The sequence below is a fragment of the Sycon ciliatum genome, chromosome 12, assembly GCF_964019385.1.
Source record: "Sycon ciliatum chromosome 12, ocSycCili1.1, whole genome shotgun sequence".
Lineage (NCBI taxonomy): Eukaryota > Metazoa > Porifera > Calcarea > Leucosolenida > Sycettidae > Sycon > Sycon ciliatum.
Window position 1 is genome coordinate 9,799,434 of NC_088654.1, and position 27,364 is coordinate 9,826,797.

A 27,364-nucleotide genomic window follows, 5' to 3' on the forward strand; every position below is an offset into this window, starting at 1 on the left:
ACATGACATGTACATGTACATATAGATCTACATGATGTACACCTGGTACACGGCCGGACCGCGGACAGTCGCGAAGAATAGTTGTTTTTGGAGAGAGAAGAAGATCCTTTTTTTTGTTCGGTGGGATTGAAAGATCTGCCAGTGGACCGGAGAGCTACAACGCTGGAAGCAGAAGAAAGGGCTTGCCGAATCTTCTCTGTCTTCGTGGCAACAGGACTTTAGTTTGCGAGAGACTTTCGTCCTGTCGTCGCGGACGCAATTCTTGTTGCTGCTACCAGAAAATTAGGAGAACGAAACGATCGTAAGTCGTTTGGTGAAGCGGGTCGCGTCGGTGAACAGATGCAGAATGTTCTGCCGCCGTGGAACAGCAGTCCAAACACTTTTCAACTTCGGAGAATGAAGCGCTTCCCTATTCCTTTGACAAGCGCGGCGTTCGCGGGTGTAGATGTAATGCACTTTCGCATCAGCTTGCAGTAGATCGTCAGGAGCCAGAGGTACTAGGTAGGTGTCGTTGTGGAAAGAATAAGAATAATGTTGTAGCTGACAAGTGACATGCTTGTAGTGTCTCTTGACCGCCATTGTAACATGGCCGATCTTGGAAAATTTAATTCTGGACCCAGAGATCGCCGCCAGTACTGTTTCCGTCAAGTTTGCAGCGAATATGTGTCCGTGAGAAATCCATCATCTGGTTGTCTCTACCCGTGACTCCAACGGCCTATCGCAATGGATAGCCGCCTGGAGTCTTGGGGTGCTAGCTGCTAGGCATCAAGTCTGAACCAAATATGCTCCTTGCAATGAAAGTTGTGATGTTTTGCACAAGTCCGAAGATCCTTGAATATTTTTATTGCTTTTTTGGATGAATTGGGTGGACCATCCTGGACGAAAAGTGGTACGACCATGGTCGTAGTGGTCGTACCGTGTGTGACGCCCCTGAAATGGATACGGATCTGCTTGGTACTACTAGTATACCAATGCTGCAGCATTGGTATATGGAAGTGGAAATCGACCAGCACACATTCCACCTGATTTTTACATGAACGTAGACCAGGACAGGCTTTCTCTACGTTATGGGAACACGAAGACATTTCTTCGTGTAGCGTTCCCGTAACGTGGAGCGTTCCCGTAACGTGTAGCGTTCCCGTAACGTGTAGCGTTCCCGTAACGTGGAGCGGAACATATATTAGTGGTACTGACTTCAGCAATTATTACATCAGAAAAGTGTTTGCACCCAACACAGAATCTCGCACTTTCCGCCAACTTGACATAAGACTTGACCGACTCACTACTGACATCACGAAAAGTCTGTGACCTTGTTTCCATGACTCCATGGGAATCATTTGCTCTAGATACTAGAATTGTATGACTGGAGCTCTTCACACACAGTCTTCCACAGCCTACTCAAGCTCAGCTGATGAGGGGTGATCTGTGTTTTGAGCAGGTAGTGGTGCGTTCTTGCAAGTTTGACGATGGACGATGGTTCGATGGACTTCTTGTGTTCTCTGGACGGCAGTCGTCAGTCAAGTGTCAAATCAAGTTGGAGGAAGCCCAAGCGCCTGTGTAGGGAAAATACTTTTTCCTATTGGTGATGGAGTCTCATCATAATAAATATTTCGAAAGTATTCGGCGTGGTTACAAAGATATCGCTGGTAGTGGACTATTCAACCTTGCAGTATGCTCGGGCGGTTACGAATGTCTTCATGTACAATCCAGAACTGTCTAGATTATACACATGCATAGGGCAGTGCTGGTTGAACTGACCACTTGAATTGGTGATTTTCTTACCTGAACTCTCACTCATGCAGGAGGTGGGTGCAGTGGTCGGTGTGGTGGGCGGTGGTGCAGTTGTGATCAGGGGTCCAAAGAGTCGTACTCCTTCGTCATTGGAGATGCAGATGTATGAGCCGAGGGTATCAATGCAAGTTTCCGATAGACTGCAAATTCCGACATGAGATGTGCATTCATTGATATTGATGCAACTCCCACTTCCCCCTATACACAGTAGAAGTAGAGAACAGCAAATAAACTGAGTAAGGAGATGATAATTTTGAAACAATCCATCACTCCACACTGCCCTCTTGGCCCACACACATTCACAGCAACACATGTTTTCATTACTTTATCTACTATTCGTTCGTTATCTACCCCCGGTGATGAGTTCTCAATATGCCGAACAGCTGTCTGGAGGAGAGCCAACATCTACCCAAGAGCCCAAGAACGAATTTCCTCGCTATGGAGTATGGTGTTGCGAACGGTGAACAGCTTCGATCAAATCCGTCACATCTCATTTTGTACAGACGGTCTCTGTCTAACCGTAGACTTGCAAAAATACCATGTCGTCACCGTTAAGATGCGGCGACTGTGTTGGCTGCATGAATAATCTTATACTGAAGCCATCCCTTGCTCCAGGATTCCAGCAAAAGTGTGCTCTGCGCATTTTCTCGTATAGATGCTGATTACAGCATAGTCCATCGTAGTCCATGCATGCGGTTATCGGCTGTGGTCCTTGAAACAACTAATTATAATAAAGGCAGATGAAGACATATTTTTCTCTCTCCTGGAGACCTATCGGCCGACCCCACAGCTTGTTATTGGGATACCCAAGTTCCCAACAGCGTACTTATGGGCATGATGAAAAATCACCTCGAATTTACGCAATTTCGCTCGATATTAAGCCCTAAATCCCAAGCAAAAAAACAATGGTAATTTTTCGCTTTGCAGGCGAAATGGGATGGTCTAAGATCATGTTTGAGAAACGGAGGTAACCAGGTCAATTGCGCACTCACTGATCAGAACGAGATAATCGCGGTTGCAAGTAATGACAACTGGCCTTCTTAGAGGAACTATACCGTGGCTTAGGCTCGCCGGTAGACGAGTATTGATGCTTCCTGGCACGGTTGAAGTTTCCTGACCTTCTTTGTGTTTTTCAGTAGGATTGTTAAACTGGGGGCTAAGCTGATGTCCGCACTTACAGTATAAGACCCAGAATCTGGGAAAACCAGGCTTACGGTAAAAAATTCACAAAATGACTTTTTCCCATTGTCAGCTTCTACTGGGCATGGGAGGTCAGGAAACTCAATATTACAGGTGTGGGTCGACTCATAGTGGTATTATGTATCTCAAACACAGCAGGGTATTTTATTAACCCTTTGGAGCCCCAAATAATCCAGATAATTGTATGCAACTGCAATTGCGACATATTCTTTACCTGATTTTGGCCATAACTTTGGTGTTCGTTTGGATTTCAATAATCTTGGGCTTCCTGGAAAGATCTCCGCGAGCAGAGTAACTAGAGCTCAAATTCAACACCACAGCAGTCACATATCGAACGCCACGGCGCCTTGAACAGTCCACCGAGCTGGATATAGGAGCAAATTTCCTCGACGCCAGCCCTTTTACTCTCAGTCATCGCGGAACGCTCATTTTTTGCACTGAGTTTTGTTTTATGCTAGGCACGTGCAGGAAGCGTGCCTGGGTGAATCAGCATGTCATCCAAGGTGAAATCCCTCACGCAAGGCCAGCCACTGAGAAAAAGTTCGACTTTTGCCGCGACTGAAATATGAACGAAACATCGTAGCTCTTTGGCGATTGTTGCATTAGAAAGCTGAGCTCTTTGGCTTCTTCCCAGGTATATCGATCGTGGAAATCCATAAAGTTTCGAGTGAGTGACCAGGCATGTGCGCGGTGCCCTTCAATGGGGGGGCGGGGGTACGGGGGCGTCCCCGGTAAAAAATTCCAAAAATGAAGCAAAATCCCGCATTTTGAGTGAAAGGGGGAGGGGGGGGGGGTCCAGGAAACCAGGAACCCATACGGGGCACGCGCCTGGTGACGAACCTCTTAGTCCATCGACGGTATACCGTCGATATTTGACTGTGCAGGCTAGGCTCCAAAGGGTTAATTAAAAAATCCAAAAAAACACGTGATCTCAGGAAAGAAAGAATTGTAAGAGAGATCCACCAGACTGAAGGAAGGGACATGGATGATTGTTGTTTGGGTGACATGACAAGGTATGTTTGTGGGGCAGGCTTGTTGTGGCCCCTTGGTGCTGCAGCCTGTAGTGGCCATGCAGAGTTCTGCATGAACTTTGATTGCTCCCCACTCAGCATATTACTGGTGTGCTCTGGCGCGACACTCCACAAGGAAACCAGACTCCTGTTGAGATGGCACCTTTTGCAGGGTGAACCTAGTGTAACCGTTCAGAAACCAGCAAGAACAAATCCTTTCAAAATGTCCACTCACTGTCCATAGTATGCACATAGTGTGCTGCAGTGTCTGCTTGTTGCTGACAGGCAAGTGAAATCTCGGAATGCCGTACAGTGCAGGTAGCTGCAGAGCGAGAAAAGTCTCAAGTGGGGGCCTCTCCTTCTGCTCGCTCATTTGCCTGACATTCAGTAGCACTTCATCGCCAAGGACTTCAATTCAAAACAGTTTTCACACTGCGTTTGCAGCCTTTTTCCTCGCGAACTAAGTTACTTGCCGCAAGCGTATGAGCTCTGCTGCGCATTTTCGCTTTGCGTTAGGCCGAGAGACAGCTAGTGTCTCCGTATTTCAATTGGCTGGATCAATGTCAGGTTCTCCTCGCTATGGCCATCACGATTCTAACTGGAAATGATTTCTTCACCATTTACCGCAGCAGCAGCTAGCGCAGAAATTTCGTCATCAGGAGTGTAGGAAATGGAACTGGTCCGATCAGCTCGAAAACTCTTCGTTGTGACTAGAGGAGTAGGAGGGAATATTCTGCCGGAAGCCCTTTGACTTCCCTGTCTGCTGAAACCCTTCCTGCCATGATCGCTACTTCTTCATACAAGCGAAAGTCCCTTTGGTTCAACTTCGCTGCACTCGAGCGCCCGCGCGACACAACCTTTTTACAAAACATTATTATTCTTGTTTTTAAATGATTTTTACCCTAATCCTGGTTTTCACAGAAGTTGGGCCATATGGTCTTACCAGTGTTTGCATGGCGAAGTAAGATTGCCCTGAGAAGGGAGCATAAAGACGCATCTGTGCTAACGTGCTCCTACTGACGGCAAGTTGGAGCTGTCCAAGTTGATTGATGCCAGCGGTAAAGTATTCGGCGCATATTCAAGCGTTCATTTCAAAGCAGGCGTCACCTTGCCCCTTTTGATCTTAGCCCGCCCAACATAGATCAAATGAAACCGGGAAGTCCCCTAATGCATTCTGAGTTTTTCCTTCAAAGAATACACATTCTTACCTTGAGCTGCATAACCCGTGTTGCATTCGCATACATAGGAACCGACTGTGTCATTACAGTGCCTGTTTGCTGCGCACGAAAATGCTCCACTTTTGCATTCATCCACATTCTCACACATGGTTGATATCGTCACCGGGCACGACTGGTTGGCGGCTAGCGCATTGGCCTGGAAGCCGGTGTTGCACTCGCAAGAGTATGATCCGATTGTGTTGCGGCACGTAGAGTTAGGCGGGCAAGTGATGGGATTGCCACTCACTGGATTACATTCGTTAATATCGACACAAGATCCACTATTACCTGAAGAGGAAAAGTGACAATGGGGGAAAGGCAACAACTTTCCTCAGTAGCCAAATCTAAACACCACAGGACTTTGGAGTCAAAGATCATTAATGGTGAAAAACCGTGAAACTATCATGCCGTCATTCATCACAGTATAGTCGTACTCGATACTTGGAAACAGCTGCAAACTGGCCTTAACAAGTGTTGGAAAAGCTTTTGAATCACTAACCACTGGCAAACATATACCGGCAACTTCAATCATGATATCTATGATGGAGAACTCTTATTCCGAGTGGTCTGGCCTTCTGGGGCTATATTACCCTCCACGTCATTTTGCCCCAAAAAAGAAGTACTGGAGGCACAACTGCAATGCTATCGATAACCTGAAAAGGAATTTCTAACGTTACAACCGACAACTAAATGGCTTCCAGATAAACAAACTCTTTTCAATGATTTCCTCACCTAGAACTAACAAACATGAATTTTAGCTTCCAGTAAAACTTAATACACGTTGAGCCGGTTATAAGGAACCTTCACTTTCTCAGTGTACACTACTATCATCAAATCTCTTTTCCTCAATAAGGGAAGGTTGTTACTGGATGAGAGGGTGAGAAAAAACAGTGTGGTTCTCTTGAATTGCAATAACGGGCCTTAAACAGAAGTTGAGATGATTTATATTGGTTTCTTAATTAGTCAGTCTCCTTTATGGAAGTAGAGTCAACTTTGCATATAACGACACTCTGTGAGGCATCAGAAAAGTGTCCAAATTCTCGAAGTGTCCTTACACCCGAAGTCTCTTTATATGTATACAGGCAGATGGGACTTTGCTCTGGGCATAGACAATCTGTCAGTTTTCACGAATTGTCGTTATATCAGCAGTCCGTAACAGCGAAGTTGACTGTAACTGAAGTTGAGGAGGAACACACGTGGAGCCGGATAATTGCACTACAAAAGGCAGAGCCACCTTGATATATCTACTACAATACCGTATTTCGCCGTAAGTTAGTACGTACTAACTTTCGAACTTAGAAGCCACATGAGTACTAACTTTCGGGGGTGGTGCTATCTTTCGGGAGTACTTTTGTATCGGGGGTAAATGACACGCAGTGGGAAGCCTGTGCAACTCTAGTGTCCGTGCATATGATGTATGTACTGTACGGTGTCTGTACATGTAGGACGGGTACGAACTTACTATCTTTCGGGGAGAACTGTCTTTCGGGGTGATAACCTCAGCAGTGGAAAGTGTATTTTTTATAGGGGGTACTAAGTCATTGGGGAGAACTAACTTACGGGGAAATACGGTACGCTGATAGCTTGTCCAACGGTCTGATCTCATGATGCCACAATCTCTGCACAAGATATTGCAATTCCACATTTTACGTACACATTATACAAAGACGTCCTACCTGTGAACCCGAGTGCACATCGGCATGCATATGATCCGTCTGTGTCCACGCATGCCTGATTTGTTGAGCAGTTTACCAGACCCTTCATTGCACACTCGTCTAGGTTTCTGCACAGAGTTTTGAAGCCTGGATTGTGTAAAGTTGCGCAACATGTAAAACAAACAGAGGCAACATTATGTTGGGTACTTGAACTAGAGTAATTAAAAAGATGGCTGTTAACCCTTTACCGATTGTACGTACAAATTTGGACAGCTCGCGGTCGCTGACTTCTATGAGCTCAGCGCTGGACTGGTTCACCACAGAGAGCTGCGATTTCCCCTACTGATAGCTAAGATGTACGCCTGAGGGCACCAACACATTTTCTGTGTGATGCAATAATTATTATAAAAAATCGCGATTTGAAAAATGGGCTTTGGGAAAAGTGCGTACCCTGCGACTTTTGGTATTACTTGGAGATGTTTTTGCCTTTCGCTTGAGCTGGCCTCGCGACTGTCTGCCTTGCTGTGCAAACCATGGATGCGGAGTAACCTCTTTTGCTTCTGGAGACCCTTCCTGTTGACCCTGTCGCCGCCTCATACAGCGAAGATGAGTTTGTGGAGCCAGACGATCCTTATGAAGATATATTTTATGACAACGACAGTGAACGTGAAAGCAGCACCAGCGAGAGTTACATGGATGTCACAGAGGGCGTGACAGAGGGAGAGGATGCTGCCGTGGAATAGGCCGTGTTCAAGGTAGAGGTCATGGTACACATGTACTGGGTACAGCCGGCGGTGAAACCTGCACTTGTCGATATTCGCAACACTTGGGACAATGCTGATACCGCTGTGGCTGGTAACACTCCTGCATTCCACCCAGAGAACGAACCTGTAATCCGCTTACCTGAGGCAGCCACTCCATCCAGCATACCGCTTATGCATTCATTAGCGAGAAAATGAAAGGAATGAGGAGACACCACTGTCTAACAGTTCAATTGGGAGGCGCAGATATCCCTTTCAACAAAAGAGACCTTGGTGGATGTTGGACATCGTTTGTCCCTGCGATTACAAAGGATGCCCGTAAAAAGGGGTTTAAAAGCATGAACTAGACTTCATGCATATGCAGCAGTACACCTAAAACATTTTGTCAATGGAATATTGACTTACCAAAGTACCCCACCTTGCATGTCAAGGTGCACGTAAAGCTGCCATAGGTGTCCTCACAAACTTCATCGCCTGTACATGTATGAGTGCGGCTGGCACACTCATCAAAATTTTCGCACACATGGCCATCACTGGAGATGTTGAAGCCTGCCGGGCAAACACACTGGTAGTTGGAGGTTGTGGCAATTGGTGTGCACGTGGGATATGTTGAACATGATGGCATACTGAGCGATGTCGGGTTACAGACGGGTGTGACGTGTACACATTGCGTTCCATTGTAGAGTGTTCCAGTAGGACATTCACAAAAATACTTGGTAGCCATGTTAAACTGATAGCATTGGACGAGAGCACCGCTGCAAGAACTGGCGACTGCAAAAACAGTAAAGCACAATATTTATAATCGGTAAAACCGAAGCAAAGAATGCATACACCTACACACGAGGTGGAGAGGTGGAGAGGGCCTCCCATGTCTGTATCCACTTGCGTGGTTTTCAAAAATGGCTCCATTTCCCCTAAATATGATCTGTTTCCTGTGCTGTTTCGACATGAAAATTTATTCACAAACTTCGCAGCCTGCATCAGACACAATCACCATCGCTTAATCGGAGCCAGAATTTTGGTGACAAATGACATCCACCTATTTTTTCCCAATTAAATTTCGGTAGATTATTAAGTGCCTGTGGTGGCAACTCTTTGGTCACATTCTCCGCTTGCCAGAGGACACCCCAGCATCATTGGCAATGGCGGCGTATTTCACGCACGATGAGAAGACCTGGCGAGGGCGCCCACGTGTCGCAATTGTCACGAAGCTGTCGGGAGACCTGGCGGGAATGGATATTGGAAGGCTTGTGTCGCTTGGTGACTTGCAGCGCCTCCGGATCCTGGCAAGGGACCGTGCAGTGTGGAGAGGACTCTGTGCCGTCGTATGTTCCTCTTGACTGGATTACACAGAACGGATATATATGATGTCATTTGGTTTATGTTTTTGGCAGAGCATTCTATTTCCGGCATATGCGAATGTGTGGGTTGCCATTGTGCGGCTGACATTGCCGCGGAAATGCATATAATAATAAGACTGTGGAAAGGAAAAGGACATAATTATGGATACGAGTTAAGAGTAACTCTCCATCACTGTAACTGGATACTACTTTTCCTTTCCACATTTATTTATGGCTCAACATCCGAGTTTCAAATAATAAGATTATTCAAAAAATGTACGCAGAACTTCTGTCACGATTGCATCAACTGTCGCAGCAAAAAAATGTAGGTGGGGCAAGGAGAAGGTTGCCGTTTAGAGTTACAAGTGATCACTGCTGCTTTTCCATGTATGAGAATCAACAACCCACTTTGGTTTTCAGTTTTCGTCGTTGCGTTGGAGTAGAATCTGCTGACTAGACGTCGGGAAGGGGCCCAGCTTTCATGCGCAGGTACGAGTTTGGACGTATTTCAGCCGAGCAGAGTGGAAAAAAATTCAAAAATTTAGTATTTCAAGGAAACACAATAAAGAATGCTGGGGGGGGGGGCATATCCTGGGGGGGGGGGGGGGTACATATCCTCGGGGGCACATATCCTCGGGGGGCACATGTCCTCAATGCTAGAAGAGGTGTGCTACTATCTTCTCGGAAACTTTGTTTTCACATACTGTAAAAGCCATAATAACGAAGTGCTAACTCTAACGAGTTAACGAGGAGAAATCTGTCGTTAACATAGAAATCGTTATACAGAAATCGATACATATACTGTCCTATTGAGCGTTGAGAATGCGGAGTGAGAATCGTTACCTTTGGTACTCGCAAACTAGTCAATTTTGGGAAATCGTTATATATGCGCCGCGTTAGAATAATGGCTTTACAGTACTCAGCGGTATGTTGTCAAGTACGAGCTCTAAATTCGTCATCTAAGTGCCTGTCCTTTCCCTGTTTTCTTTACTGCATTTCTTGAACGACAGTTGGAATGAGCCAGGACTTTGTTTTACCAGCCACTTCTCCTGCATGACCTCGGAGTTCGGATTCAGAAGTAGTTGATAGAAACCATCAATAACGAGTAGGACTGAAACGATCATTCATTAACTCCGAATGATCAACCAATATCATTAGCGATCGATATTTATCGATTCTTGTCGGCTGTATCGAAAACCAGTTTATGAAGAAATTTGATGATGCCTTTGCTACGTTAGAAATTTGTGGTACCGCTCTGTTGACATCTGTAGATATCTGGCCCGTTTTATCAACATGAACTCCTCGAGTAGAGAATCTCATGTTGTTTCCAGAGTGAAGAATCTTGTCATCACCCTCTGGCAACTGCTCTCATCTCCGACTTCTCCCACAAATCAATTTTGCTGCGCTTGAAAGTACATGATTGCACTCGTATTCACTATCGGATGGAGTGCAAGGGGTAGAATACTGTCACTGATATGCATGCATAAAAATTCGTTAGCACTCGTTTTGACCACTGACGATTATCGATTGCACTTTTAACGATCGATATTTGAGTTCTCGGTATAATTGTTTCAGCCCTAAATTAACGAAAGAGCTTGGAAGCTCAGGGCCCTACGCTATGCTTTTTTGCCAAGCTCATCATGCTTGTTATTAGAACTGGCGGAAAGTTGTATTTCTCGCCGGCCGAGCGCAGCGAGATAGGCGAGAAATGATTTCTCGCGAAATATTTTCAGTTGCAAATATGGCATCTGGTGTGTTCTTTGTTGTCGCTTCTTTTCCTGACTTCTTCAGTCAGTTTTGAGTCTCACCAGTGTCCCTGCCCTCCCACCCTTTATTTCTGTGCATATTATCAATGCTTTTTATCACTGTTTGCCGTGATGTGCTTGCCATGCCTACATGATGCCTAATCGCCATTGGGGATATACACCCGGTTTTTCCCCTCACAAATGCGTCCGTCGGCGCGAGGGTTTTTTCCCGGCTGGCTCGGTCCAGGAAAATTAATCTGACGGTCCCAAGTGGTTCTGCATCATGGCCTATTTCTGCTATCCACTGGCACGACTATTCTATCTGAGACACTCTGTTCTCAGTCCTTGCTTGCTTCCATACCTCACTCGTTATCCGGTTCACATCTGGCTGCGGCCAACTACCCTTCACTTTGTGTGTTGTCGCTATTGCTGTCTATGTCTCTGTGTATGCCAGTATATGTGGAGCGAGAATGTTTTTTTTTATTGATTGGCTACATCATTGTACAGTCATTCCTCTCTGATCCGGCAATTGTTTATCCGGAACCCTTGCAAACCAGCACACTTTCTGCCGAAACGGATTTTTCAGTTCATTTTCTACGCTTTAGTCCGGCATTTGAATTCCGGCTCCAGCCACGATTTTCTGCAACAAACCACTCAAACTGTACATAAGTTTATTACATAATCGAGCAGTTGTACATCGCATACCGTACTAGTGCACAATCATGTCAGTTTGGTCGGTGCATGACGCGCATGAACTTATCAGGGAGCATTCTACACACATACAGTTGCAAATATAATAATTATCATACACCACGAGGTGCAGAAATAAATAAATAAATAAATACCTATGCATAGTATTGACACAGAAAATCCCCGCGTTTGGTCGTACAACACACACATTTTTACTAATATGTGGACCGAGTTAGAGGGCAAGATTTGATAATCCAGCACCCTTGTTTATCCAGCAGAAGATGCCGTTGCAAAAGGTGCCGGATTAGAGAGGGACGACTGTATTGCAAAAACCGTTTCAATCAATTTGAATATGAGTTAGGTAAAAGTTTTTTTCTTCATTTCTCCTATTTTTTCAAGACCTAACCTGGGATTCAAACCTGCACTATCACCCTGCATGCATTCCCCCGATACACTACGCATACATACTCATTCTTCCAAGTTGCTTCACGTTATGATCTTGCATTTGAAAGCCCTATTTGAATATCATGGCCAGCAGTCTTTGATGGTACGGCATGGGACAGGTACGGGATAGCGCCAGGCATCTTTCCGCTTGCCGTTCTTCGGCAACAGCTCTCGCCTTCATCTCTGGTGCGGGGGGGGGGGGGGGGGGTGGTAATCTACAGTTCATTCATTGGAAACTGGCACCCTAACTTTTTGGTGTCTCCCACACATAGTTGCAGATATCGCGAAAAGAACAGTGCATCCTGCATTGTGTGACCCGTGCAATTACTCCTTGCCATATTTGAGGCCAAAAAGTCCAAGAACAGGGAAATAGAAATTCAGCCAGGGTTTACAAAATTAGGACAGTCATGCCATGGAAAAAAATGTATTGAGAAGCAGATTGAAAACCCAGATTTTTGAGATTTAAAGTGGGGTTTTGATCCTCAATTCGGCCCAAATCCGACTTTTAAAAGCCAGCGGGACTGTTTCCGCTGAATGGACTGTAGTGACTTCGTACTTCCTCCACGTTATCGAAATTGTCGCAATTTGACTTTTGATATAAAACGGGGTATTTACTTACCAGCACTCGTACCAGAGGCACGGAATCGGACATAGGCGATAATCATCAGTATACGGTGACGGCAAAGTTCTATTTTCTGTTATTGGAAGCTGGAATTTTTGAACTAGACGCAATTTCTTCGCTGATGTCGCTGCGATGGTAATTTCGACTCTCTGAGATCAGTCAGGCGTTGCAGCCTGCACATTTCTCGTGCTTATGGCCATTCACTCAAGCCTCATTACTGTTTTACCTTAGCAGGGGTGAGAATGACTTCGTGGAACAAGTGGCAGCGCTTGGAGAAACATCGAGGGGTCAGCAAACTAAATGTCTGCAACAGCAATAAAATGTGTTGCTCTGGCTGAGACACTCAGTACACACTGGTACATGATTGTACCTGCAAGAGCCGTGTAGACTTTACACGTAGTGCTAGTGATGCAGGCGCAGGTGCCGTACCATGGTATACCAGTGCAGTGATGCTGAAAAAGAGGGCGCGCTGGACGTGATAGTACACTTACCTGCACGAGCTGTGACCACACAGCTAAAATAAATGGGCATGCCACGACTAAAAAAAGTTCATTTGAAGATCGAGGTGATTACGCTGACGGTAATCAACCGACCTCGCAACGATTGTGTATTCTTACTAGGCTTCGTTGGTGGTGAAGTAGAAATCATCCAGATCTAGCAGACGACAAGCATAGCAGCTCTTGTCCTGTGGAGAAAGTCAAAGCGTTTGAGATGAGGCGCGACCAACTTTCAACCTTCCTTGAAATATTTCGGAACGATATTTTTGCGTCCATTGACATCAGCGACGACGAGGTCTTCATCTCTGCATGAAAACTCTCAGTCCAACAGTCCTGGAACATTACTCAAGTCTTCAGACTATCATACTGTGTAATAAGTTTTGAATGGCTTAGCTTAGGGAGTTGTCAGTAACAAGTGACAAGTCACTAGTAAAACTGCGACAATTTCGATGACGCGGACGCGGAGTCTGGGTTCGTGAAAAGGGCCACATGTGCAAGTCAGCTCGTGTGAAGTGCATAGTTTTGTATTTAGTTGGTATGGGGCAGCTTATGTGACAGAGAGACTTTTTCTCCCCGAGCTTGTGTATGTAAATAGTGTTTACGTCGACCATGACGGCTACAATGCCCAACCTTACCACAACGAATTGATCGGCTACATCATTATACTTGGTCCGCCCAGTTAAAATTGGCGCTTATCCCCTCACTTGGTTTTTCGGTGTTATGCCTGTGTCACACGACATGGAACCACCGATTCACCATCCGAACATAACCATTGACCATTGCAGCCGACGACATGGCAGCACAAACCATCACAGAAGTTGCGATCGGTTCGTTTGAGTCTTTTTGATGGAGCTTCTGCCGACGAACACTTCCGTCAACGCAAGAAAACACTGCAACCTCCGCTCGAGTCCGTAAAATAGGTCAGGATGTTCGCATTTCAGAGCGATGGAGAATACAGTTTCTGCCTACTTCCAGCTGTCTGATGGCAATGATTGTTTACCCCGGGGAGGTATAGAAAAGCTGAAAAAGCGCTTCGCGAGCTTCAATTTCAGTGCTTGCACAGTACAGCGCCTAGTGAAGGGTTATCACCAGCAAATCACTGCCGAAGAAACTACAGTTCATGTCCACATCTCCAGAAAGTGAGACCAATCCGGCGGACACACTTTGAAGCTCACATAGGACAGGGCAAAGGAACTAATCAAAATAAACACCAAGTCCTGAGGGAAACACTCGTGCAAAGGACTTTCAGGAAACTAGCCAAACAGCCTGGTGCACGGCGTTAGGACTTAGGTTCAGTACCCACAGGTGCTACATCAAGCGGAAGCTATCACTGTGCTGCATGTCCAAGCACCAGCGGCTCGCGTGGGTGCTCATCAGCAAGTACGACAAGCGCAAGAGGTAATTTGAGAAAAGGACACTGAGATGTGGCGTCACCTTTTTGTCTCAAACAAAGTCGCATTATTGCGACGAACGGGGATAACACTAACAGCCAATATGCGGGCAGTCTCACTCAGCTTCTGATCGGCAAGGTGACAGGCACGCACGGCCTTTGAGCGTGATTCGAGACGAGGAGAAGTGGAACAAGCTATGGAACGTGCAGCAGCTGTCCGGATCGAACGTTTTGAGCTCTTCTTCCAGCGACGATAATGGCGAGGAGGATGTGTAACTTGCTTGAATTTTCGACTGAGTTGCTTACTAACATGTAAATAATCATGTACATAGTGCTTTGTGATCGTGGCTTGCTTCAAATATTCGTATTTCCTTCCTGAGACAAGTGTGAAGATAAGCGCCAATTGTAACTGGGCGGACCAAGTATTGCAAAAAAATTCCATCTGTTCGAATAACATGCATGATGAGCTAGGCAAAAAAGCATAGTGTAGAGGATAGCCGAGTGGAGGCACGACAATCAACACAAATTAACTTTAACCCTTTACCGGCAAGTGCATTTTGTATATGAAATCCATAACATTGAGAAGGATGCCAATACCTCACAACAAGGGCACATTTTGTACGTGCAAGTTATGTTTTCTTGGAAGTCTAGTACTACTTCTTGACCATGGAAAAATTTATTTTCATATACCACACACATACGCTGCTAAATTGGCACCTATACGTCTAAACACGGAAATTGTACATAATGCAAATCGTCAGATTCCGACATTGACATGATACTGCCAAAACAAGTCGACTTCGGAGTGGAAACGAACGCCATAGCCATCACCAACTTCAGTGGCCGTGCCTCGCTCGCAATTGAGATCAGCATCCCCCCAGAATCGCTGTCCGATGGCTCAGTAAGGTTGTTCGCAAGTCGCGCTGCGCTGCCGTCACTCAGGTACGTAGAAAGTCGATGGCCTAAAATTTCGTCTCTGGGAAACTATCGACACGGGGATCCCTCTCCATGGCTTCCCCACCCTAAGCACCATCGGATTCTTCCAGGTACATCACGACGACATCGTCTTCAGCGGTTGGAGCTCCCGATATTTGCGTGAGAATTTACTAGACGTGCGCTCCGCTCCGCAATTTGAAATTCGCTTGCATTGGCGGCTGGAACGAAGTATTTATCTATTTGTTGTAGGTCCCAGAGCGAAGGTCTGCTAGGTCCTCGTCGGAGAAGTCATCTGAGGACGAAAAGAACTCACTGCGCAAGAGGAAATGCACCTGACGACGTTTTGACGGAGGCAGACGGCATTGTCGGCGCGCGTGTATTTCCGTAAGTTTTCGATCGCGCAGTTCTTAATGAAATCAAATGGGACACGCGTAGATCTCTTCAGCTACGGATAGCATCATACCTAGGCTGTGTGAGGGCCAAGGGAAATCCCCGTGGGCTGATGCTTCCTGTCATACCAGGCATGGTTTTAGTATGCATGTCGAATGCGTCGTTTACGACGCATTCAAGTATGGGGCTGCCGGTAAAGGGTTAATCAAACTTTCTCAGGTACACACCTGGATAGCATGTAAAAAGGCAAGAAAGAGAAGCGACAATAAAGGAACTTTCTCCGGTGCACACCTGGAGGTCAGAACAGCTCTTCTGCTCGGCTCTGTTGTTGTTGCAGTTTTAGAAATCAGAAATCAGTTGTCTAGAAATCAGTAAAGCGCGGCAGGTTTTTTTTATAGGGCGGCAGACTCCGTACGCGCACGTTCTGGGATACGCTAAATATACGCTATATGCTTTACATTGTAGGCTATACGCTATACGCCACAGTAGTAGTCAGCTAGTAGTCAGCTAGTAGTCAGCTAGTAGTCAGTACTAGCAAGGCAGGGATACTACAATAGCCTCGTAGGCCGTAGGGTCCTGAGCAAAAAAAATAAAACTTTCTCTTTGCATTCGAGGGTAATACGACACCCTCTACCACCTTGATCACCTAGGCAAAAAGCATAGGGATGTTATACATTTTTCACTTCTCCTATTTTTATAACCTGGGATTCGAACCCGCAATATCGCCCTGTATGCATTCCCCCGATACACTTCGCATACATACTCATTCTTCCAAGTTGCTTCATGTTATAATCTTGCATTTGAAAGAACTATTTGAGTATGGTGGCCAGCTGTCTTTGATGCTAGAGTACGGGACAAGTACAGGATAGTGCCATGCATGCCGACGGCACAAACACACGCAGGGAATTAAAGCTGTGTGTACCCTCGCTAGCGCCAGACGTTACTGAAATAACGTCTTTTGCATAGCCACGGGAATAATAGCATTCTCCTCGCTGGGCTTGTCACATGGCTTCATTAGCCAACTCACTAGTAACAACTTCCATGTGGTACACATGAGTTGTACCTGCTGCTTGGAATTATTGCACAGTCATCTAGTATAGACACAGACAGATCCTGCCGGCAATTCTTCCGGCAAAATATCGAAGAATTAAAAGAGCGAAAATTGCCGGCAAAATTTGAGCAAAATATCGAGATGTTGGGTAAAATGGATGCCAGATACATGTACTTGGATTTACTTGTTTCTTACCCGTTCAGCGGGACACACTGCCCAGGACGAGATCATGTCACCGAAATATCACTGGGATTCACTGTGGATCGACATGATTTTGGAAGAACTCAGGGACACGTGCGTGGAAAAAACTCAGGAAACCCGTGTTGAGAAACCGACTCTGCGATTTTGATGAAACAGTGTACGGGATTGTACGGGAAGTGGATAAAATATACGTTTTTCAGGAGCAAAATGGAGCAAAATATCAAGTTTCTTGTGCCAGGCTCGGCAAAATATCGAAGGTTTAGCAGCAACATTTTGCGGCAAAATATCGAGGCGAGTGGAGCAGAATCTGTCTGTAGTATGTTGCTGTGCGACCACATGACATTCCATCCATGTATGGCGTTACATGGATGGAATGTCATGTCAGGGCCGGCGCCACTGGTACGGCCGGTACGGCCATGGCCGTACCAAATAAAAATAAAAATAAACTTCCCAAAAAGTCGGTCCACGTGGCCGTGGAACGTCCAAAACCGGGGAGAAAACATCCCATGATTTTCATGGGTGTTTATTGGTCAAAGTTTGAATTCCTGCTACCCTCGGTGGTTGTTCCCTCATGTCACAAGAACTGTCTGCAAATTCTTCACTTACCCAATTTCACACCGTGTTCTAGTAATGGGTCAAAAGTATAGGCAAGGAGTCCAAGTGAGAATTGCATTGCAAATGGGCATGTTCCGGCAATGCCTGTGCTGCCAAGCTCGCTCGCTCTACCCCTGCAACATGAAGTGGCACACACAACAGGAAAAATACACTAATGCTTAAAAATCTAAATGGGAAAGAAAGAAAGAATGAAAGAAGGGGAGAGATGAAAAATAGAGGGAGAAAATGAGAAAGAGAGAAAGAGAGAGAAAAGAGAGAGAGAAAAGAGAGAGAGAGAGAGAGAGATACATAGATAGATAGATAGATATAGAGAGAGAGAGAGAGAGAGAGAGAGAGAGAGAGAGAAAGAGAGAGAGAGAAGAGAAAGAGACTGAGAGAGAGAGATAGAGAGAGAGAGAGAGAGAGGGAGAGAGAGAGAGAGAGGATGTTGTGCAACGAGTGCCATATAGTAATAATAGGACTTGAGGACTTGAGAACTTGGGCAGGCAGACAGTCGGTGTTTTTAGTTGATTTTTTTGGTTCGATTTTTTGGTGTTTTTATTTACATATATTTGGCATGGCAACGCGGACGCTACTAGTCGCGTACCCTTATGCAGATCAGTCTACTTTTTGAGTGCATGTGGTGCCCTTATTTTGATGCATGTAGATTAGTTCAGTACGGTGGCTTTGTTTGCGCTGCTCCGGGTGCGCTGAAGGTGCACTTGCACATGCACGTTCTGCTGAGGAGAGCGTTTTGGCTTTCGCTTGCGCTGCTTGGTTCTTCGATGTTTTTCTTTTCTGGTTGTTGTTGTTCCTTCCGTGATGAATGGATAGTGTTTCTTTCTCTCTTGTTTCACCTGTATTCATAATTCTTGCAATGTAAAATATCACCCCACTGAGTTGAGCTTGTAGTCGGTTGGACCTAATTTTGGCGATCACGCCAGGATAGACGCTGTGTTGGTCCCGTGGCGCTGACAGTAAATGGCCACGAAGCACAAGGAGAAAACAAGTGAGGGAAAAGGATGCAAGACAGAGTCCACCGGGGAACTGCTATTGGAAAAGCGGTTTCTGAGAGTTGGGCAGGCCCTGGGGTATGAAGCGGAACAACTCGCGCAGTACGTGGACAGCAAAGTGGCAGGGAGAAACGATCGAGAGGATCTTGCCAGGGAACGGGAGGCGGTGCGCACGCAGCAGGAGCATGATCCGCGGATGGCAGAGCTAGATGCGTAAACCGAGCGCTCTAGACTGGAGGCTGAGCACGGACCCATATGACGAATAGTGTGAACGCGGAGGAACGGGGAACCGGAACGAGGAACCGGATAAAGTATCCGAAGTATGAGGAGCGGAAAGCAACGGACATCAAGGAGTACCTGAGTCTTTTCCAGGATATTACTCAGGAAAATCGGTATAGCAGAGAAGAGTGGCTGATTCACTTGCGTGTATCGTTCTCTGGGAGCAAGGTGGAAAAGGTGTTCTCGGGATGCGCCTCGTATGACGAAGCGAAATGGGAAGTGCTGCTGGCGCATGGACTGACCGCGGACAGGTGTGGCGAGGTGCCCAGTTCATCACGCAGCTCGACGAGTCGTTCCATCATTTTGTAACAAGAGTAGAAAGGCTGCTCGACTCGTGGATAGAGATGACAATCACTGGCAACGCAGAGGCTGAGGACGATGAAGCGCCTGGCGTACTTGCAGTATTGGTCAAGCAGCTAGCATTGGATGGATTGCCAGCCGAGATGAAAGCGTTCCTGATTGAACGTAAATGCTTCCATATGGACATGTCCACGTTCCAGGCAACTGGCGGCTCATATCAGAAGGCGCACGGACGGCGGAAGGTAGCTGAGAAACAGTCCGTTGCTCCACCAGTCCAACACAGTGCGCAGTGCCTTGGGGTGTCAGCGAAGCAAGCCAAGAAGGATCTGGCTAAGATGGGAAAAACGTACGATCGCAGAGCGTACGTGCGCAATGAAAAGCTGTGCTACCTCTGTTTGTGTGGGGGTCACCTGGCGGAACAGTGCCAGCCCAACCCAGGTTGCAGCAAGTGCGATGGCAAGCACCACACGTTGCTGCATGGGAAACCAAAGCCTAAACCCGTCAAGGACCGGGATGAGAGCATTATACAGTTTTACCGCATTGGCACCGGTGCATCTCATGACAGCTGTAGCGGAAGTATGCGCCAAGAAGCGGGCACGAGTGAGAGTCTTTCTGGACCCAGGGTCACAGGCCTCATTTATTTCCTCGTCGCTAGCGGCAGCCATTTCCCCCAAGTGTGTAGGGACAGACCAGGTCAAGGTAACGGCGTTCGGCAATGAGCCCAAAGTCCAGAGAGTGGAGCGCCTTCAGGTTGCAGTGACGGGCACATTGGGTCCTATCAAGGTACACGCCTGGAAAAATGACAACATGAGTATGCGTTTCCGCCAGTCGCCAAGGCAAGGATATGTAAAATGGAAAGCGAGCCGCATAAATCTGAGTGACCAACCAGGCGAAGGTATGCCCAACGACGTCCATCTCCTGATTGGTGTAGATCACTGCAACGACATCCTACTGCAAAAACGGGTTGTCAACGGCAACACCGCCTGGGAAACAGAGATCGGCCGGATACTGTCTCGCTAAACTAAGGACTCCGAACTCGGATGCACGGTGTCAGTTGCCTGCGTCGAAGCGAGGGTAGAACGGTTGTGGCAGCTGGAGGAGCCACCAAACGTAATGAGCCACCAGCTTGAGTTCCCCATAGAGCAAGTGGGGACGCAGTACCAAGTTGGGCGGTTATGGAGGTCTGACCGCCGACCACCTGAAAATTACACCCAAGCTATGGCAGAAGCTACCAAGCCGATGGATCGGCTGAACGTCAAGGGCAAGAGGCAGCAGTATGACAACGTGCTCATGAGAGAGTACAGCGAGCTAGGAGCTATCGAAAGAAGGCCGAACCCCGAACAGCCCGGCTACTACATGCCACACCATGCCATCTTCAGGGAGCACGCCGCTACGATCAAGACAAGGGTAGCCTTCAACGCGTCGGCATCGGCAACTGGGAAGTCATCGTTGAATGACCTGTTGAGCCCAGGCCCATCGTTACTACCCGATTTGGTGGGCCTTCTCCTACGGTTTCGTGAGTATCCGTTTGCATTAGAAGGGGACATTAGGAAAGCTTTTTTCATGATAGGCATTAGAGAAGAGGATAGGCCATATTTTCGCTTTGTGTGGCCCGAGCTGGGCGAAAGCGAAATGTGTGTCTGGCGGCTCACGAAATCGTCATTCGGAGCGAATTGCTCCTCCTTTATTCTGAATGCTGTGTTGTTGCACCATTTGGATAGGCTGCTTGAATGCGCTAATGATGCTGATCGTGCTATGTGTTTGCGCTGTTACGTGATAGTTTTTTGTGTTGATGATTCGGTAGTTAGTGTGTCTTGTCCTGCCCAAGCCGATTATTTTCGAGAGTGTAGTGTGGTAGCTCTGCAAGGTGCAGGAATGGATCTGAGAAAGTGGCATGGCAACACCATCGTCTGTGATCCAGAGTCTGGCGGCAATGTGCTAGGGGTCGGGTGGGAGGTTGATGACGATGTGATCGCGGTAGCAGCAGTAGGTGACACTGACACCAAGGAGTCACCGGGGACCCGGCGGCAACTTCTGCACTGCGCAGTATCCGTATTTGACCCGCCTGGTCTAGCTGCACCTGCGGTACTACCAGGGAAGATTCTGTTGCAAGGGTGCTGGAAACTGGGTAGCACCTGGGACCAGCCGCTTCCGAGTGAGATAGCAGCCAAGTGTGCGCAATGGTGGGGAGATGTCTCCAATGTTTTGCTTGTGAAGGTTCTGTGGCGGATTGGCGGTAAGCCCAACATGCCTGTAACACTACATGTATTTGCGGATGCGTCAGAGAAGGGTTATGGCTACTGCATTTACATCGTAGTTGACGGTGTAGCATGTCTGCTGTGTGGGAAGAGCAAGGTGGCACCAGTGTCGGCGCCAACATTGGCTCGCCTGCAGCTGGAAGCGGTGTGCCTCGCCTCCAGCTACCTCTCATTCGTGTGCAAGGAGTTGAGAGTAAAAGCAGAAGGGATTTTCGGTTGGACCGATAGCCTCACAACGCTGCAGTGGACTATGAACCCATCCTACTGTTGGAAGACACTCGTGGATAATCGAGTGGTAGCTGTACAGCAGACTGCAAAGGAGCGAGATGTGAAATAGAATCACTGTCCGGGAGTGCAAAGCCCGGCTGACCTTGCATCACGCGGTTTTCCCGTGGGTAGTCTTACAAGAAGTGACTGGCTGAAGGGACCAGCCTGGTTGACGAGTCCGGAAGGATGGGCAGACATGCAAGCCAACATCGAGACGAGTGAATTGGTCACGGAAATGCGAGTTGGAGTTGTGACAGCGGAGCTACAGAACCCCTGGTGGGATCGTTTGTCAAGGTGGACCCGGGTAACCGGAGTTGTTCTTCGCATGTTGCAATGGCGATATCCAACTAAGACGCGGGCGGAGATCCTGCCCATTGCTGAGGCCAGGTTGTACTGACTGATCCAGCAGGAACTGTGCAGACCGGATTTGGCTGCATTTCAGAATGGCCAACCGCTCAGCTCAAGTTCCAAGATCGCTAAGTTCGGCCCGTATGTGGATGACAGTGGGGTACTGAGAGCTGAAGGAAGATTCAGTGAGAGTGAGCTGCCGTACAGCACTAAGCATCCGGTATTGCTCGGCAAGCACTACCTGACATCGTTGATTCTGGAGCGGGACCATGCGAAGCAAATGCATTGAGGCGTAGAGACGGTCCTGGCATCACTGCGTCAGGAGGTGTTAGTGATTGGTGTTCGGCGCGCCTTACGCGGCATTGGATCTCGGTGCGGAGTCTGCAAGTGTTACAAGGCGGCCGCTGCTACCCAAGTTACGCCACCACTGCCGGCGGACCGTGTGAGTCATGTCAAGCCATTCTGACTGACAGGCATTGATCATGCGGGCGTCTTGATGGTTCGTAAGGGTGACCAAGTGGAGAAAACATGGATTTTCTATTCGTTTGCGGAACAACGCGAGCAGTCCATCTAGAGACAGTCGACAGTCTGTCCACGGAGTCATTTCTGCTGGCGTATCGGCGGTTTGTAGCACGCCGGGGTATACCCTTTCGCATCCGTTCGGATAATGCCATTACCTTCAAGTCGGCAGCGGGGAAGATCAATGTTGTATGGCTGTTCAATCCTCCAGCGGCTCCATGGCATGGAGGGTTCTTCGAGCGTCTGGATGGAGCTGTGAAGGCACCATTACGCAAGGTGTTGGGCAAGGCGATGCTCGGTCCGCGTGAATTGGATACTCTCTTGGCCGAAGTGGAAGCAGTGGTAAACAGCCGTCCGCTCACCCATGTGGCAGACACTGATGATGACTTACCCCTGACGCCAGCAATGATGAGCAATGGTGTTTGTCAGGCGGACGAGATCAGCGGCGAACAAGCATCAGGGCTGACGGCAGAGCAGCTCAATGCAAGACAACGGTATGTTGCTACAGTTGGCGAACACCTGAAGAAGCGATGGCAGCGGGAGTACCTGACCAGCTTGATTGCATATCATCAGTCTAAATCATCCTCAGTCAAAGCAGGGGAAGTTGTCCTGCTGGTGGATGAATCACGAAAGCGTCAGTTCGGACGTTTGGCTCGGGTTACTGATGTGTACCCTGGGAAAGACGGCGTTGTTCGCGTGGTGCGGGTCAAGGTTGGGCAAACGTCTTTGCTCCGCCCAGTACAGCGTTTGGTGCCACTAGAAGTATCTCCGACGGCAGGAGAAGTGGCCAGTAGTGACGATGAGACTAGCACCAATGAAGCAGTAGAGATTCCACCACCAACGTCACCCCCTCAACCAGATCCACAACCTGTTGCAGCCGACAATGAAGTGCGTACTACCAGAACTGGTGGCCGAGTCTGTGCACCAATCCGGTTAGATTTGTAATCCCCAGGAAGTCCTTTGGTGGGGAGTGATGTTGTGGAACGAGTGCCATATAGTAATAAAATGACTTGAGGACTTGAGAACTTGGACAGACAGGCACTCAGTGTTTCTAGTGGATTTATTTTCGGTTCGATTTATTTTTGTTTCAATTTATTTGCATTTATTTGGCACGGCTACGCGGACGCTACAGACAGCGGTGTACTATGCTGACAGGAGCGGTGACCATGATCTACTTTCCACCCAATTCACATTATAGAACAATGTAATGCAGGCTGTCCAATCTACATGCACATGTCCATTTGTATAAGCTTTTAGGAAGCACAGTGCCCATGACATACATGTAGACGGGGGTGGGGGTAGCCTACGCCAAGACCTGGAAGGACAATTTTGGTCAACAAGATGGCGAATAGACAAACAGCTGCCCTAACCGCAACCTACAACAAACTACGAATTTGAAGTCGAATTTTTCCTGGACGAAGATCTCCTCAATAAAGTGACTTTTTTGGACTTGGCCCCTGCACTAATCACCCCTGAATTCGAAATGCTGAAGTTTACGATGGCAGGAACAACATGTTCTCAACTTCCTAAAATGCGCTTTGTGTACCGCATGTTGCTGCGAAGGTAGCAGGTCTTAAAAACCAACAAACACAGCGAAGCGCTTGCCAAGGAAAGAAGGTGCGGAACTGCTTACCCTGTCCCGCTGGAATGTCGTCACAGTGCACTTGAAGAATGCTAGTTTGCCGTCGTTGCCTGGCACCTAACGGCATGCGGATCGCTAGAAAAAGAAGTTTCTCTGAATTGGAACGTGCGACTTGTGCAGTGTTGAATGCTGAAGGGTCTGCCTCAAACGCTGTTGAAGACGTCGACCTTAGCTGCAAGTGCAGCAAAGCGGGAAGCCACAAACTAAAGCTTTGTTCATCGACAATGCTCTGCCTCAATTTCTAGCTGATTTAATTGTCCACTCATTTGTAGCTGATTTAATTCCCGTAGCTATGCAGAAGACGTTACTTCAGTAACGTCTGGCGCTAGCCAGGGTCCACACAGCTATAATTTGGTATTTGTTTGTTTGTGTGTTTGTGTCATGCCTGGAGCTATCCCGTATCTGTCCCGTATCTGTCCCGTATCTGTCCAGTATCTGTGATTACAAAGGCTCTACACGATTGTACATAACAGCTGGCCACAATATTTGCAGGCTCCCGTATCTGCCCGGTACCGTCCCGTACAAACAGCTGGCCACAATATTTGTCGTATTCTGTATACGACTCCCTGATGTAGAGGGATATTTGGAAAGAAATAAGGAGACGAGGAGGAAATGAATTTAGAATGGACGTTAGTTGCCGAATAGATAATAGGATGCGTCAGCAAAAACATACTTTGGAAGAGAGATCTCGTCGTATCCAAAATAAGCATGAACGAGCGGTTCAGCACCGGTCACAGGGAACGTCGGAAGAGAGATCCCGTCGACTCCAGAACGCCCGTGATCGGCAGAGTCCGCGCCGGTCCCAGGAAATGTCAGGAAAGACATCCCGTCGAGTCCAGAACGCCCGTGATCGGCAGAGTCAGCTCCGGTCCCAGGAAACGTCAGGACAGACATCCTGTCGACTCCAGAACGCCCGTGATCGGCAGAGTTAGCGCCGGTCCCAGGAAACATCAGGACAGACCTCCTGTCGACGCGCAGAAAAACTAAATCTGCAGCCTCTTTTGCCGTCGGACAGGATATGTATTTTAGGAGACTGTAAAGTTATGTAATGTGCTCCACAGGCAACCATACATTCGGCCGTCCTCATTGGCTCAACAGGTCAATGTATTACTACAAAAAGCCAAGAAAAAGGCCAGAAAATCTGATTACTGTATTAAAATCAACTCGTCAGGCGAAATACCACGTCACAGTACATTCCAGATCAGCGGGAAGAAGATGACGACGTCCACTAATTTAGTATCTGTGCAAACGAATCTGCTGTGTGTGTTACTCTGTGTGTCAGCTATGGCATCATCGCCTGTGGTTCCATGCCTAGCATGTACGTCTAAACCATCCTACAAAGTTTGAATGACGTAGGTTGAGCGATCGCTCCGCGAAACATACTTTTTGAAATTCTCTTCATAGTATATCTTCCACCATTGAAATTTCGAATTTCTTCGAATTATTTGCTGAGAGGGGTGGCTTGCAACCTCGATATGGCATGCTTTGCCAGGCATGCTTTGGAGCCATCGCCTGTTGAAGTAGTGGCAGGGATCTGCCCTGCAACTGCTACAACAAAAAATGATTCGATCTGAGAAAGGGTGAGACCGCGAATCTCGGTTGAATATTGAGTATTTCAAGCCTTTTCACGACGAAGATTGAGTTCTTTTTGGAGATGGACGTCGCGGCAAAGGACATGGTGTCCGACTTCTGGCGTCTGGTGAAGCCAGGGATCATTTGTCCAGTCAGGTCGGCAGCCTAACCGTCGGTAAGCTTGTGTTTGGATCCCGTTCTGCTCGATGTGGTAGATCACAAAAAAATTGATATCGCACAAATTGATCTCAGCATCGTGCGTACGGTATTTTATTTTCAGAAAATCCCAAAGTGTCTCTGTGTGGCCGTCCTATGCCACGAGAAACTCCAATCAGGCTCCTATGTCCTCTGCCTTCATGATTGAATGTCCACTTCGTTTGAACAACGAACACAACAATCGAGGACGGCTTTGCAATGAAAAATACAGCTATACTGGAGCTGAAAAAAAGAATAAAAAACGTGCTCAGGATGAGACTCGAGTACACGCATACTCTCCCAGCAGGTGAAACGCAAGTTTTTTTGCGAAAAATGCGTGTCGCCGACTGACCAGTAATTTCGCCTGACGAATTTCGCTAACTTAGAAGGTTTGCCGAGTGGAAGGTGCGACTTGCTCCTCGTGTGCTCCGGATGGCAGTCGTGAGTCTGTCAAGTTTCAAGTTCGGCAAGAAGCGTGTGTTCCTGGTTGGAACAATCAACTTCATAATTGTCGCTGGCGATTTAATTTCGCTGATTTCGCCGCTTGGTACCAACCGGCCAAAGTAAATTGCAGGCCAAAGTTTGTCATAGAGGCAAATTATGCATGATTGAGCAGTGGATGCATGTGAGAGCAAAACATACCGATCGATTTCTTTTGGAAAACTCCAATCGGCCAAAGTTTAATACGGAGGATTAGCAAGATGAAATTCGCGTTCGCGTTCGCTCTCCAAGAAAAGTCGAACTCAGTGACGGAATTCGCGTTATGAGAAGGATTAGCAAACAAAATTCGCACATGCATGACGTTGACACGTCGTCCATTGTGTACAGACAGTACAGCGTGGTAAATGTATGACTGCCCTGACACGAATCCGTGATTCGTGTTCCGACTACTTTTCCGAACGAAAAATGCGAAAGTTCGCAATCCAGTTCGTGAACTGAAAAATGTTTGCGAACGCAAATTTCGTCTTGCTAATCCTCCGTAATGACGGCGAAAAGTTTCGTTTCGAGATCGGCCAAAGTTCCTCATTTGCAAAATTACACCACCGAAAATGTCTGCCTTTACAGTAGCTGTAAGGTACTTACGTAGTTGCGTAGTATAGATAATCCAGGTTCAGGCCATGAAATATTGAATAAGGAATTGAGGTGAAATTGTTTGCATCCATATAACTACACAGAAGAATTCAGTCAGTGACAACAACTAGAATATTTACCCAGCCAGGAACGGCGACATCATCATCGGAAGGCTGTGGAACTGCCTTCCACCAAGGCTGACATCCCAAGATTCACTTTCTAAATTTCAGCAGCAATATCGCTTGCACGTGAAAAGGTCTAAATTTTACTGTAGTGGTATATCCCTGGACATTTAAACTAACTGTTCTATTTTGAACAACACAGCCCTGTGTTTATTGCTCATTATGTAGCATATACTGTAACACG

At 47.2% G+C, this 27,364-nt stretch overlaps 1 protein-coding gene across 2 annotated transcripts in view; it reads right to left on the reverse strand.

Moving 5' to 3' along the window:
- The window catches only part of LOC135828159 (fibrillin-1-like), a 67,328-nt gene that overhangs the window by 22,978 nt on the left and 16,986 nt on the right, over window positions 1-27,364 (reverse strand). For both annotated transcript variants that reach the window (XM_065340605.1, XM_065340606.1), the window contains exons 7-12: window positions 27,011-27,094; window positions 17,547-17,668; window positions 8,040-8,405; window positions 6,895-7,020; window positions 5,210-5,506; window positions 1,783-1,989 (exon numbers count right to left, since the gene is read on the reverse strand). In XM_065340605.1, coding sequence (XP_065196677.1) covers window positions 1,783-1,989; window positions 5,210-5,506; window positions 6,895-7,020; window positions 8,040-8,405; window positions 17,547-17,668; window positions 27,011-27,094 — 1,202 coding nt within the window. The remainder of the gene's footprint in view (window positions 1-1,782; window positions 1,990-5,209; window positions 5,507-6,894; window positions 7,021-8,039; window positions 8,406-17,546; window positions 17,669-27,010; window positions 27,095-27,364) is intronic.